The sequence below is a fragment of the Leguminivora glycinivorella genome, chromosome Z (genome assembly GCF_023078275.1).
Source record: "Leguminivora glycinivorella isolate SPB_JAAS2020 chromosome Z, LegGlyc_1.1, whole genome shotgun sequence".
In the NCBI taxonomy this organism is placed as follows: domain Eukaryota; kingdom Metazoa; phylum Arthropoda; class Insecta; order Lepidoptera; family Tortricidae; genus Leguminivora; species Leguminivora glycinivorella.
In genome coordinates, this window is record NC_062998.1 from 14,590,521 (window position 1) to 14,606,933 (window position 16,413).

Below are 16,413 nucleotides of genomic sequence, written 5' to 3' on the forward strand. Positions count from 1 at the left end.
AAGTTTTTACAAAGATCTATTTTTGTGATTTTTTCCATATTTTTTAAACTTATGGTTCAAAAGTTAGAGAGGGGGGGGGGGATACACTTTTTTTAACTTTATTAGCGATTATTACCGAAAATATAAATTTTATCAAAAAAATTTTACTAAACCCGTATTAATTTTTAAATACCTACCGTACCTACTTTTTAAATGAAGAGGGGGAAGGGGGGTGTTACTCTAATAAAACATTTTTTCCACTTTGTCGGCGTGATTGATATACATATTGGTACCAAATTTCAGCTTTCTAGTGCTAACGGTCACTGAGATTATCCGCGGACGGACGGACAGACATGGCGAAACTATAAGGGTTCCTAGTTGACTACGGAACCCTAAAAACGTACTGTCCATATTTTTTTTTACAATTATCTGAAGCTTTATTTCGTGATCTGGGCGAATGCGTGCAGTGCGGCTTTAAAGAAACCAGGTAATTAGGTAGGTACCTGGTACCTACCAAGATTTAAATTCGCTTAGGCTACCGCTAGTAGTACAAACAAAACAGTCTTCTCGATTTTCACAAGAATTGTTACTAAAATTAGATACTGAACATGAACGAACTTTAGGTAATTAGGTAAGCGAATTCTGAGTAAAATGAGTCCCATTTCTAGAAATTCTATAATTAAATCGCGAAGCATTTTTATACAATGAAGCAAATCGCCATGACAAGTGAATATGTACATGCTGGGTCGTAAAAAGTGGGGTATCCATGAATTTGTACCTACAGGCGGACGAGCTGTCTACTTTTATCTTGCCGTTTTGACAATAAGTACACCCATCTTCTCTCTGTACAGTGTAGAAAATGACAATAACCCTTCAAAATATTAGAACCGTACCAATGGAAACATAATAATTAACAATACTTAGGATAATACTTTATTGACGTAAGTTTTAAGAATAAAACAATTTAAAACACATATATGCAAGGAATATCTGTTTTCGGTGGTTGAATTAGGTTAGGGCTAAGTCTACGCTACGTGCAGCGTCACATACTTAGTACAGAAACAGGGTAAAATTTGTACACAATTGGACGCTCTACGTAGCATTCGGCGTCAACGTAAGACGACCCTTATAATACAACATACGTATAAAGCATACACCTACATATAAAAAAATAATAATAATACATTTATTCGTGACAGAATTATTTGAGACAATTTACATAATGCGAATATTCTTAAGTTTTATTATATGAAGGCAATATATACGCAATGACGCACACTAGCGTTGTTCGTGTTAGCCCGTATCCCGCTCATGTTGGCTTGCTTGGGCATGACGGTTACTTGTCTAATAAATAATAATGTTTGTTCGTAGAAATATATTTAAGTAGGTTACAGAGTTGAAAAGTAGGTACTGTAGGTACCAAGAAAATGATAGAAGTGTGAAGAGACGTGGTCTCGGACACATTCGCCTCATTTATATGGATATAAAAGTGCACTGGTCGCACCAGACAGGCATTTTTGACTCAAGCTAGCTTTCTCTTCTCGCTGATACCTCAGTGACATACAAAATAAGCAACTAATAAGAACCAAGTGTTTTAAATGGATAGAATAAAGTTTGTATATATTTTTTAAAAACAATGTCACATACAGATTAGCCACAGGCAGAAAAGTAATATCAGAATAATCTTGTTGAAAAATAATTATACAAAATTAAAAATATAACTTACAATTAATAATAAAAGGCTCGAATTTTATCAGCAACAGTGCGCAATCATGGTTAATTTATTTCTTCATTACTCTTAAATATACGTTAGACTAGCCGAGAATAGGTACTTCACGTGTACTTTGGAATACTGCTTCCTGAAAATAAGAAAAATATAAACGGTTACGATTACATAACGAAGATAAATATTAGGAAGGTAGGAGTTTTGACGACGATATGAGCCTTATATATTCTGACAAAGTGACAGAACAGAACGTAACATTACTGCTACTATTTCTGTAATACTGTAGGTACTGATAGTGATATGACATGTCACCTTATGATTGTAAGACATCTAACATATTAGTTATGTTCCGACACTTTCTCAAGTTAAAACAATTGTAAATAAGAACGGGATACTTGATATTGTTAAATAAGAAAGATTATTTCATAATGCATTAATTTATTTGAATCCAAGTACGTTAATTACATATAAGAAACCTTATTAGGTACCTACTATTTAATATAGTCGTTGACTAGTACAATGTTAAATACTTTAAATATTAATAGCGGGGGCAGGAGCCCGCCCAGCGCAGCTACGTCGTATATTCTCAGTCATAATTCCGAACAATTGTTTAGGTACCTAATTGTTTTGGAATAACATCTAATAAGCTAGATACAGTAAGCGTCCGCAGAGCCGCGGCTCGAGTGGCTGCGCGCGCGCGGCCGCAACGCGAGCGCACGCGCCGCCCAAGGCGAGCGCGCCGCACCGTGAGATACTCGTATTAAAAACTTCACACAAAATCAATACAATTGGACTATTCATATTTAAAGAGATTTTTAAAGATATAACAGTGTAGTAGGTTTATAGAAACGTGAATGTGGACATTACGTTTAAGCGATTGTGAATATAATATCGATAATAGCTCGTTATACTTCCCTTATAACTATAATACATAACACAGTGATCAACAATCTTGTTTCGCTCTGAATAATAAATCTAACATCTTATTAAACTAGGATTAATCTTAATAATACGTGAATACATAATAAATTAAAATACGCTATTATTCTCAAGTTGCAATTCCGTGCTAAACCCAGACTCGCTAATCAATACCCGAAACTAAATTGACACAATCACTATGCCATCCCCTAGCTTTAATAGTCAACCAAGTTGACAGTTCTATTAATTACATCATAAGTTTAGTTTGGTCAATAACAATTTACAAACCGTTATACTAATATCGAAGTGAATAATCCCTCTTAACAGACAGCCAGTTGCCATTTGCAAGCCGGTTATTAAAATAGAAAACAAGCATAACTACAATACACAAAATCAGGTTTAACCTTTTAACCGCTTAGAAGTTATCATCGAGCGTGCTCGTGTCGCTAAAGGGTACGAAATTGCACAAGGTCTTGTCTTATTTATCAGATGTAGGTGAAATAAGCTGGACATTGTATGTCTTATATATCGCACTATGGCGGTTAAAGGGTTAAGTAATTAATGCTAACCCTAGTTCAACAAAATAATGACACGCAATTCAGTCAAGATTAACATTTTTGAGGTTTCGATTACACCCCTACATTGATTGGTAAATAATATCTTTGAAAGGGATAGCACCAGCGCGGAAAAACCAGACGAGACTAATAAAAACTACTCGAAACCTTCACAGAACACAAAACTAACTACAAACGTTGTTTGTACAGTGATTTCATAAATATTATCATCCACTAATTTGTTCTATTGATTTTATTCTTAGCGCATAACTAAGTCCTATCACTGTACAAAAGAACAGGAAGGAAAGTAATGATTTACATTTATTTTTGTACAGAGCTGCAGAGATACTGATCCCCACACACCTGGATATTTGTTCACAGGAGGATCAAATAATGTGTATTTATTTACAGCTGACTGAACCCAACGTGGCGGTTATACCAGCTACTCTATAGATTTTTATTTTATGAATACTGTTTTAAAAATTAATTAAAGTAGTTTAAAACATTATAATTTTACAATACTTAAATAAAACATTCCCTTAATTTTTTGACTTCTTAGGCTTTCCCATGCCGGGTATATCTGGCGCCATGCCAGTACGTACAGATCGGTAAAATCGTTGCTCGACAGAGCCAATCGGTCGCTGTATGCGTTATGTAACTACCCCGTCCCTATGGTCATATACAACCATTAAATATATATTATAGGTACAACTACTGATATTAATTATCATATATGTAATAAAAACAGAAAGCTATGAATTGATTTATCTTTTTTTTTAATAATATGCCAGACATTCATTTTGTACTTTTGTTTAAAAATTTAGTAATTTGGCGTGTATTATTTATTAACGCTTGAGAGTTAAATAGTTAAGTAGTTAGAAACTCAATTAATGTATTATTTATTTGATTACTGCGACGAGTGCGTCCCTACAATGTGTACAGATGTAGTACGAAAAGATTTTCCTTCGTATTACTTTTTTTTAAACAAACGGTCATACAAAAATATTCAAATAATTTTTTTTCTTAATCTATAGATCTATAGTTTCCATTTTTCTTAAACAATCTTTATAGAAAGCACAAAAGAATACCTACTTAACATGTGTAAGATTAAGGCACGCCACACACAGTCTTAAAATTCATAATCTTAAAAAAAAACTTGTATGCAATCTGTCAGATCAATCTGAAAATTCATAATCTTAAAAAACAAGTGTGTGTGGACAGTCGCGAAATAGGCTAGTTTCCTATACTTAAAATAAAATATTTTATGCAGTGCACGAAATAAAGCACCACATAATTAGGAGAAAAATATGGACAGTAGTTATGTCTAAACATAATTTCTATTTAATAAGTCAAAGAGAAAGATATAAGTAAATGAATTGATCTTGACGTCACTCCTCAGTATTTCATAGTAATTCCATATTAGCAAACTGTTTTGACAGTTCTTAAAAAGAAGCTGATTTGACTAGTAGGAAACTAGCCTATTGTATGGAACTCCGTGCACTCGATTTGATTTTTATAAGATTATGAATTTTAAGACTGTCTGTTGCCGGCCTTAGCTGACACATTATTAGCAAAAATTGTTTTACAAATTTTCAAGGAAACGTTCGTATTTGACAGTTCAGACAGTGTCAGTACGTCTTGTACTGAGACTGACTGAAATAGCATGACACGTTCGTATGTTTCCGTAACAATATGAAGGAAAATATTTTCGCACTACATCTGTACTTTCATACAAAATAATAGAGATAGTATACTGTACACACGTGGCAGTAGCTTTACATTATCACAAATACTTTTAATTTTTAGCTCAAAATGACACCTCACACAGGCACAAGTGCCATTGTGTTCATATATGAGTAAATTAGACGTTAAGTTTTGATTAATAGAGCCAACAAAAGAGGTAATTAACCCTAATTTATTTCAGTCTGATGTATCTAGGCATAAGTATCAATATGTTAAAATTGCAAATAAAAATAAATAATTAAAATTCGCAATTACAGAGGATACCTGTAGGTTTATAATTAATGTAATATGTCATTATATTAGTACGAGTATGTATGAATCATACATTCTAAAATGATTCTTCGCACACTTATAAGGTTACATACATAGCCTTGTAATATGTAGTGGTTAGTGGTTACCAATACTACTGGTAAATGATTTTATAATATTATTAGGTTTAAGGTATAGGTAGGCATAGATATCAGACATGCTTGATAAAAGAAATATGGATCACCGATGTGTTATGCTAACCGGATAAGATAAAACATAATGAGGTGTAGATAAGTCTACAGTCATAGCTTTGTAAATAATTTAAACTAATAGGTACACAATGGAAAATGAGGTTCTTCGAGCAGTTAAGTTGTTGAAGGTTTTGTAGATTATATAACACACAAATATCTACAGATATATACAAAATAGTCAAAAACTGGCACATGATAGGAAAAGCTGGAAAATACTTCACAGACAAGCAATTATCTCTTCAATAGACGACAATGACACAAAATTATTAAAGAACACCTAAAGGTAAAGATATTACGTAAATATAACCATTGCGTGCATTGTTCAAATAAACGTAATTAGAATTATTGTTGACCTACTTTTTACCGCGAGCACCTAACGCAGGACTGGTACCTAAGATCCATTTAGGCACAATGTGGTTTTGTACCATCCATTATCTATTTTCTATAGTTTCAAATATTTTAGCGTAACCTGTAACTTTGAACAAACAATGAACTATTGTTTTAAATAGAAATTTAGTATCCTTTTTTATTTACTTCAAATAGTGGAACATAATATTAATCGCTTAAGAGCGTTATAACATTTCGGCGTCGGGCGAAATTAGGTATTTTACCCGGCGCGCGAGCCCAATATGCCGACCCTTTCTAGCACGTCTTATCACTCGCTCGCACTACAATAATGGACAAAACAATCTTGATCCTTTCTATGGAATTTTGATAACAACCACAATCTACTATCTCGATATAAACTTTTGATTTCTAATAAACATTATTTTGTACGAAAATACTAGAATGTAGCGCAAAATAATATCAATTATGTTAAAATTTATTTAAAAAATTAATTATAAAAGTAGATCCCATCCCAAATATTTGCTTTTGTTATATGAAAATTACTGTAATGCTGTATTATGATTACCTCTGTAATCCATTCCTTTGGAATCGGTATAATATAGATTCCTGTAATATGGATTCCTCGGTAATCAAGTACTTAAGTAATCTGAATTCCACTTTACTTCGATTCCAGGCTTATTACTTTACTTCTATATGTCACTCAAATTGTTTTTGGTTTACATGTCATTCCAGCATTTTCACTTTCACATTTCAAGTGCATATACCACGAGTATAGGTTTTCGGGTGTGCTGATTTAAAAATTAATGACCGATTTGGAATCTGACATTGCTGACTGTCACTTTGACACAAAAGTCGTCATGGGTGTCATAAAATAGGTTTTAGGGGTGCTGATTCCAAAATTAATGACCAATGTGAAATCTGACATTGCTGACTGTCACTTTGACACAAAAGTCGTCATGGGTGTCGTCAAATAGGTTTGCGGGGGTGCTGATTCCAAAATTAATGAACAATGTGGAATCTGACATTGCTGACTGTCACTTTGACACAAAAGTCGTCATGGGTGTCGTAAAATTGGTTTTAGGGGGTGCTGATTCCAAAATTAATGACCAATATGGAATCTAACATTGCCGACTGCCACTTTGACACAAAAGTCATCATGGGTGTCGTAAAATAGGTTTTAGGGAATGCTGATTCCAAAAATAATGACCAATGTGGAATCTAACATTGCTGACTGTCACTTTGACACAAAAGTCGTCATGGGTGTCGTCAAATAGGTTTCCGGAGGTGCTGATTTGAAAATTAATGACCGATTTGGAATCTTGACATTGCTGACTGTCACTTTGACACAAAAGTCGTCATAGGTGTCGTCAAAAAGGTTTCCGGGGGTGCTGATTCCAAAATTAATAACTATTTTGGAATCTCACAGTGCTAATTGTCATTTTGACACAAAAGGAATCATGGGTGTAGTCAAATAGTTTTTAGGGGTACTGATTCCAAAATTAATGAAATGATTTAAAAAGTCATGACCGATTTGGAACCTGACATTTCACAGTACCCCTGGAAACCTATTTGACGACACCCATAACGACTTTTATGTCAAAGTGACAGTCAGCAATATCAGATTCCAAATTGATCATTAATATTGAGATCAGTACCCATGAAAACCTATTTGAAGACACCCATGATCACTTTTGTGTCAAAGTGACAGTCAACAGTGTCAGATTCCAAATTGGTCATTAGTTTTCAAACACCCTCGGATACCTATTTGACGACACCCATGACGACTTTTGTGTCAAAGTGACAGTCAGCAATGTCAGATTCCAAATTGGTCATTAATTTTGGAATCAGCACCCCCTAAAACCTATTTTACGACACCCATGACGACTTTTGTGTCAGAGTGACAGTCAGCAACGTCAGATTGAACATTGGTCATTAATTTTGGAATCAGCACCCCTAAAACCTATTTTACGACACCCATGACGACTTTTGTGTCAAAGTGACAGTCAGCAATGTCAGATTCCACATTGGTCATTAATTTTGGAATCAGCACCCCTAAAACCTATTTTACGACACCCATGACGACTTTTGTGTCAAAGTGACAGTCAGCAATGTCAGATTCCAAATTGGTCATTAATTTTGGAATCAGCACCCCCTAAAACCTATTTTACGACACCCATGACGACTTTTGTGTCAGAGTGACAGTCAGCAATGTCAGATTGAACATTGGTCATTAATTTTGGAATCAGCACCCCCTAAAACCTATTTTACGACACCCATGACGACTTTTGTGTCAAAGTGACAGTCAGCAATGTCAGATTCCACATTGGTCATTAATTTTGGAATCAGCACCCCCTAAAACCTATTTTACGACACCCATGACGACTTTTGTGTCAAAGTGACAGTCAGCAATGTCAGATTCCACATTGGTCATTAATTTTGGAATCAGCACCCCCTAAAACCTATTTTACGACACCCATGACGACTTTTGTGTCAAAGTGACAGTCAGCAATGTCAGATTCCACATTGGTCATTAATTTTGGAATCAGTACCCCCTAAAACCTATTTTACGACACCTATGACGACTTTTGTGTCAAAGTGACAGTCAGCAATGTCAGATTCCAAATTGGTCATTAATTTTGGAATCAGCACCCCTAAAACCTATTTTACGACACCCATGACGACTTTTGTGTCAGAGTGACAGTCAGCAACGTCAGATTGAACATTGGTTACTAATTTTGGAATCAGCACCCCCTAAAACCTATTTTACGACACCCATGACGACTTTTGTGTCAAAGTGACAGTCAGCAATGTCAGATTCCACATTGGTCATTAATTTTGGAATCAGCACCCCCTAAAACCTATTTTACGACACCTATGACGACTTTTGTGTCAAAGTGACAGTCAGCAATGTCAGATTCCAAATTGGTCATTAATTTTGGAATCAGCACCCCCTAAAACCTATTTTACGACACCCATGACGACTTTTGTGTCAGAGTGACAGTCAGCAACGTCAGATTGAACATTGGTTACTAATTTTGGAATCAGCACCCCCTAAAACCTATTTTACGACACCCATGACGACTTTTGTGTCAAAGTGACAGTCAGCAATGTCAGATTCCACATTGGTCATTAATTTTGGAATCAGCACCCCCTAAAACTTATTTTACGACACCCATGATGACTTTTGTGTCAAAGTGACAGTCAGCAATCTGAGGTACTACATATTTGTAATCTGAAAGTAATCAAGTCAATAATTTCAGTTATTTTGGATCGACTATGATTCCGAATTATTGGTAATAGTAATTATTGTATAGATGATTAGTGATTCCTTTACATGTAATGGTAATTTACCGTTTCACTTGATTACATTACAAGTAATCTGACACCCAGTAGTGGATTACAAAGTAAAATCAAGTAATCGTGTAATCCGGAATCGATTACGATTTCCCCATCTCTGGGTTTAGTTATATGGTTCATTGGTACTGGTGACCACCATCTGGCTCCATCATCAGACCCTGAGTACCACCTCTTGTCAAAGGTCTTGTTGAGACGAACCCAACGAGCCTAAACACGAAGTCGTTTACTTACATGGTTCACTGGTACTGGTGACCACCTTCTGGCTCCATCATCAGATCCCGAGTACCATCTTGATGTGTCTTATCATCTTGACCGTATTGTATTTTTACATATTTATCATCATAACGTTGTAATACTTTAACATTCAAACATAACAAAATATTACAAAAGCAAATATTTACGGATCTAGGATCAAATTCGTTGGTCGCTGTTTACACACACACAATGCGAGGATAGCCCGTGTATAAACAAGGCGTCCGACCCACACAACGATAAATATTCTCGACGTTTGCGATCAAAACTCGGAGAGCGAAGTGACATACGTCTCACCTTTACGAGCTCCGGCGCGGCACTGAAATCGCAGGCGTCCGTCGCCGGTCAAATAGCGACAGGAAGGCTAGTTTTCAAAAAATTGGCAAAAAATCATTATATAATATTATAACGACAAATGGATAACAGCAATTTAAGCAGATTGTACAGATTATTTATATACTAAAATAACTTCGATAACATGTAGATTTTCGGAGAAATTATCACTTGTTTCAATGTATTTTCAAGACAAAATTGAGTTCGTTTTACTTTCAATTTCTCAATTTCAAAGGATTAAATGATAAATATTGTTTAATGGGCCTTAAGTACAAGATATTTGGAACTTAAATTTACCTCATTTATGAGAGTGAGCTTATCAAATTGTAGATAATAAGAGCTCCGAATTCTGTGCTTCACGCGGTTTTTCCTAAACGAGCATCAGGAAAACAATCATTACTAATTGAAAAAGCTTTTTTTTCCATATGTTTTTTAATTAACCGACAGTTAATAAGATGTTCTAACTGAAACAAGTACTTTCACTGTCTTTTAGTATGAGTAAAGTGTACAATTTTGTCGATAAATATTGTGCATTTTACAATATATCGCCTTTTTTTGTCATAGCGCTCTTAAAAAACTTTTAGCTATTGTTTCAGGAAAACAATAGCAGGGGAAGTGCATTTATATATGCGAACAATTCCTATAAAACATAGACCTACAGGTAATTAGGTAAAATAATAATTTAGAAAATATGAATGCACATAAATTACTAAATTAATCCCGTAACACCTATCATATCACCGTTAAAAATTACATTCAAAAGTAATAAAAATAAATTTTAAAGGTAACACATCTAAACTGAAAAAAAGCGATCAAGAAAAGCAAAAATGTTCCCTACATCGGTAACACATCTAATTTAGTTTTAGATGTGGAAACATTATTCAATACTAAAACTTCTTAGTTACTCGTAACTCTGCAGCGTAATTGATGGCACAGAACGTTGAAGTGTTATTTTAAACATTCTTGTAAATTTTTACATTGTTTTATAAGTTACATTAATTACTTCAGAAAAAGGGAATACGTATCTATATTCTATATAGTATCTGAATCGTTAAATTTTATAATATTGTGGCGCCACAGGACTAGTATTTTTATAAATTGTGTTAAACCCTACAAGGTACGGGACGATACATCTACCGGCAATAACATCGTACAAAAAGTAGGCTGCATAAAATAAATCTAGACTTATGGCTCTACATCTCTTCCTGAGAATGTAATAATGCTATTTAATGGAGTTATCGTTGTTTATTAAGGTTTATCGTGTAACAGTGCGAGTGTAGTGGTCACAAATAAATATGCTTGGGAACTAAATAAGCAATAAATAGACTGAGCCCAAAGGGGTTCAACGGAAGTATTTAGTTCATTATGCTTTTGAAAATAGTTATTAAAATCATAGGTATCTGTATTTACTGCTACTGATACGGAGGGTTGTTTGAAAGGGACGACACTACGACGTTGCCACTTTTTTTTGCCAGGATACACTCATAGAAATTAAATATTGAAAAATGTATGCCACAAACGCTTAAGAATTAACATTTAACCTCTTAAGGCCCACCATAGTTAGTTTTACCATTTTGAATTTGAACCTTGTTCTATTAGTAAATTGGTGAGAATTTCGTTTGTTTCAAAAAGCAATCTAACAATGTAAATTCTACTTTATTTGGTTCATGGAAGATTTAAATTAGATTGCATCAACTATGTACATTGTAATGTAGATACATTGGGCCTTACGAGGTTAAATAATGCTGAAACAGCGATCATCGAAAATTCTCTATATCGTTATTGATTACACAGTGATAATGATAAATGTATACTGCTAGCCAGGAACAGATTTCTATGGCCAAACGCCTCCCGGGCAAAAATCTGTAATGTGGGGGCAATGTGTACACAAATTCTCGCAGACGTCAGCTGTTGCTTTGTTGGTGCACCGAAAACTTTGCAAGACGCTAGATTAGATGCTACTATGAACAAAAATAATGAAATTGCCGGTTGTATTGGTTGTTATTGGCTCGCGTTCTAATAGATTTGATATCTGATAGATCGGCCTAAAGCAAGGCAAGGCAATAAAAGGTAAAAAAAGGTTTGCCACAATCGCGTAGGCAAAAACATGCGGAAATCTATCTACACTCGCAAGAGCAGAAACATTCAAATCGTGACGACCGTTTATAATCATGTAATCGCGACTAATAGATGATTTATTGTTAGTAGTCCCCTGAAATGGATGGGCCCCTCTATAATTTTTACTATTTAATTCACACACGTATACTGTGGTAGTGGCAGAGGTGGAACACCTAATGTTCTTATTTAGGTACTTTGTAACAAAAAAAGAATCTTAAGTGCGTTTACACATTAACCGATCCCATATCGGATGTCGGACCGATATCCCATACATTACAGGCGCCACCTTGGATTTTTTCCATTGAAATCCTTCCGACATCCGATATCGGATCGGATAATGTGAAAACAGACTTAAACTCAAAATTAAATGGATAACACCTTGTAATCGCAAAATAGGAGCCACTGTATGACTTAGCATTCATGGATAACTTCTAAACTTAAACATGTGTTGTACACAATAATAATATTACAATTGTTTTTAATGTTATATATACCTACCTACTACTCTTCGTCTATTCTTATACCTTAGATGAGCAAGTAGGTACAGACTATGTATGTACGTATAGTGTAAATTTCATAACCGAAAAGTACAATAAACTAAATTTTATAGATGGGTCATAGACATAAGTAATTAGTTTTAAGGCCTTACAATTGTAACATGTAATTATTTCATTAATGTAATTTACAAAAAATAATTATGCATAGATGAAAACCATCTACCTTAATTATTATAGACATAGACAAAGGAATGGACTTCTTTTCGACGCCGTGTCAAACACAAACATTGTCACTCAGACGCCATGTCATCGAAGTGGCAAGTATATGTTTGTCTGTAGTCTGTGCTGTGAAGATAATTCGTTATTACCATCGAAAAGGTTAATAAATTGTAGAAGATTATTATAGCTCATATTTACAACAACTAAGAAATTTGATCTTATTTGCAAACCAACTTGAATGACCTGACCTTACAATTACTAGAATTAAGGCTTACGAATGGGAACTCAAATGTCTTTTTTATATATTATGGAGCAGCCATTATACAAATTATATACATATTTGTATCAGTACCTGACTACCTGTACCGCTAAATTCAAGTCTTCAAGCCATTGAACGCAGCGCGGCACCCATGTGACCGATTTTGTATGCAAAATTAAGAACTTGGCGTTCAACAGATTAAGAATAGAGATACTTATAAAAACTGACAAGACTTTCCTGGTATTGAATGCGTTGGGTTTCAAGTCTCATTAATAGCCATAAATCACAATCCTTTGTAATGGTAAATCTGGAACTTAAAATAACAAGCAAACATCTATGTCTAATCTGGGCAATAGGGATTCAGCATTCTAGCTTGTCAGGCAAAACTTTTTACACTTTCACGCTGACTGTAGGCAGATAATCAATTTCCATATATATATATAGGATAGAATAATAATATAACATCTATTGCATTTTAATCAGAAGATGTAAGTAAATATTCCTCAATAAAATTGAAGTTAAATAGTACATAAGATATTAAACTAGATTCATTTTAATATGAAACTATTTGTATTAAAATTGATTAAGTAAAGTGTTGTTGCATTCAACTGCAACTGCAAGTCATATTCAGTAGAAGCAAATGGTCTAAGAAATTCCAATTCATAGGGTAAATTGGAATTTCAGCTTCAACAACCATCCTAAAATGCTTCTGCTGCCAAGGACTAAGCAGCACTATACAAATGTGTCCAGGCAGGTTATGCAAATAGACAAGCCCACATAGAATGAAAAGACAGTATATAACTTTACTATGCAATGACCTTGTGGACAAACGGCTAAAGTAGATATCATGTCTTGGCTGAGGCACATCTACATTAGCTATTAGCCAGGCCAAGCAATCGACTGGCAAAGCTGCATGCTCTGTAAGGAGCTAAGGAGCCACTTAATGCTAATACATAAATGCAGCTTGATTGTCCAGACATCTTGGGAACTTTTCCAACTATTATAAAACCCTGTTTAAATTGACAATCAGTGCATAGTAGAAACTTGTAACACGTAAAACTAAGCAATACAAGAATTTTGTGATTTAACTGTCTAACACAAGGGAGTCACACAGTCCATTAATTCAGTTCAGCACTATAGGAAATACTGTCACTTGAAGCCACAAAATAAAGAGGGTTATTTAACTTGCCTAATTACATATATCACCAAACATTTGAATATTACATCTATCATCCCCACAAATTAGAAAAATTAGCAACATAGCTTGTAAAAATGTAGAAACCATTTCAAAATTTATTAGACCATTAATTTTATACCTGAATTCTGATTCCTAGTCATCACATAGGTCCAACTCCAAATTTGAATAAATTTGAAATAACTAACATTTTTTTTACCTAAGATTTTATTTATTTTGATTCCTGGCCATCACAATGGTTCTATAGGTACAATTTTTTTTAAATAATGTGTTTTAAACAAAGAATATGATCTGATATTTTCTTATTTGTCTATGAAATAACTGAAATAAGACTTAGTTATACTATCTCAAATTCTTTTAAAATATAATAAAATGTAAAAGGTCCATGAAATTCCACTTGCACCCCATTGAAGTTAATACAGTAAATTACCTGATCAGAATATAAGAAGAACACCATTTGCATGACAAAATTAAAGTCATTCTTAAAAGATATCCAGATTTTGAGAAACTCTTGAATTCTTTTGGCATAATAATATTCCTATTAAACTATTTATGTTTGTTTTGCAACAAGGTACTATTCAAATCAGGGTATAAAAGTAAGAGTACAGAAAGTAACATAAAATACTAATTTTGCCTTGAATGCTTACATCTTAAATATGAATTGTTTGTTACCTATTTATTGACTAAGAATCAAAATTAAATCTGCGGTATTACAGGGAGCAGAGACACCCAATCTGACCAATGTTTGTCTATCCCTGAGCATGATTAAAAAATTAGAGAACATCTTGTCATATTAAATGTATCTAATTCACACACAACTTGGCATGAGAGCAAGTGCCTAAACTATTATTACCTGTAACTAATATTATGAACTATTTTACTATGGGTGAATGAATATAATGAGCAATGTAAGGAAGAAAGAGAACTTCGAACTTTACATTTTCATGTTCCACCAGTGATTGATTGTACTGTCAACTGCTTTTTACTGAATGCATTGTAGGAAAGCATTAACTATTAATATTATAACCAACCACATAAAGTAGTAGTGGCAATATGGAACGGAGAGATCATTTCAGTAACAAAATGGAAACAATATTAAGATGACTATGTTGCATTTAAGTATGTTAATGTGAAATGCCATAATTGACCCCACCTGTGTTCAGGCCAGTATTTTCCGATGCGCCATAGGAGGCAGGCGCCGGTTCGGAGGAGCCAGCGTCGGGAGGCGCCGGCATGGCGATCGGCGGACCCTGCTTGCCGGACGGGCGGCCCTCGCCGCCGGGCTGCACAGTCACTGCCGCCACGCCGTCCGAGTCGTCGCGCTCCAGCGTGTGGTAGTCACCCGACTCTTCTGGCGGGCGCGGCTTGCACTTCCCACAGCAGCAGTTGCAGCAACAACACAGGCAGCAACAGAAGTAGCAGCCAGTCAGAATACCACATACGATGAACAGCGCCTTGCACCAGGTGCTCGTAACCACGAAATACGCATTCACATTCTCTTCGCCGAACTGTTCCGCAATGTACAGCCCGAGCGAGCCGTAATTGTCGTAAATGTTTCTCTTCGTCGCATCGCTCAGTATAGTATGTGCTCGGTTTACTTCTTTAAACTTTTCCGATGCATCTGGATTGTTGGGATTTTTATCGGGGTGATATTTTAACGCCAATTTTCGGTAACTTTTCTTGACATCATCGGCTGTAGCAGTTTTGGGCACTTCAAGTATTTGGTAGAGACTGTCTCCGGCTGTTGATAGTTTCCTTTTATCCATTGCCTTGCTTTTCTCGTCACTACTTAAGACGGATGTACAGGTATATTTTGCGTTAACTAAGAATGTGCAGAAGCTGCAGTGATCTGAATTTTCTACAAAGCAGTTTATCAAATAGATAGTAATAAAAATTAGCCCCAGCCCAATCTACGTTTCACTGGTGACACAGACTAAACATCAATTTAAAGCTGGTAATTTTCATGTTACCATTTTGAGATTTTGTCGATGGTTTAACGGCCTTTCCTGGGGTCTGTAGATTTGCTGTAGACGTAGCGACCTGAATATTAAATTAATTAAACTTTCTCAATACGTATTGAGTAAGTTTTCGTATACGAAAAACCTAAACTTGGGATCAAAATGCTTTTTAGACATATAATTATACGTGATTGTCGGTAGAAAATAAATATTGATAATGATCCGGTGTGTACTATACCTTAAAAAAAACTTCACGTCTATGCTGCAGGGATGTAACGGAGCTCTGCTTCTGCTTCCGTTTCTGCGGAACTTCCGTTTTGTTTTGCACATCCGTTTCTGTTCCGGTTCTGTTATTTTTCAAACGGAAGTTATAACGGATGTCGGAACCTAGCGCGACGGTGGGACATGAGCGGCGTACATCAAAGACCAACAGGTCTATACCTGTCATTCGCTCATC

At 35.1% G+C, this 16,413-nt stretch overlaps 1 protein-coding gene across 1 annotated transcript; it reads right to left on the bottom strand.

Annotated features, from left to right (window-relative positions):
- Nucleotides 1–889: 889 nt before the first annotated feature.
- Nucleotides 890–15,929, bottom strand: LOC125240711 (dnaJ homolog subfamily C member 5). The gene is made up of 2 exons (XM_048148736.1): nt 15,152–15,929; nt 890–1,838 (listed from the first exon to the last, which is right to left on the bottom strand). Exons 1-2 carry the CDS (start codon nt 15,762–15,764, stop codon nt 1,813–1,815), a joined length of 639 nt encoding a protein of 212 aa, XP_048004693.1. The 5' UTR covers nt 15,765–15,929; the 3' UTR covers nt 890–1,812.
- Between the last annotated feature and the right edge of the window lie 484 nt (nt 15,930–16,413).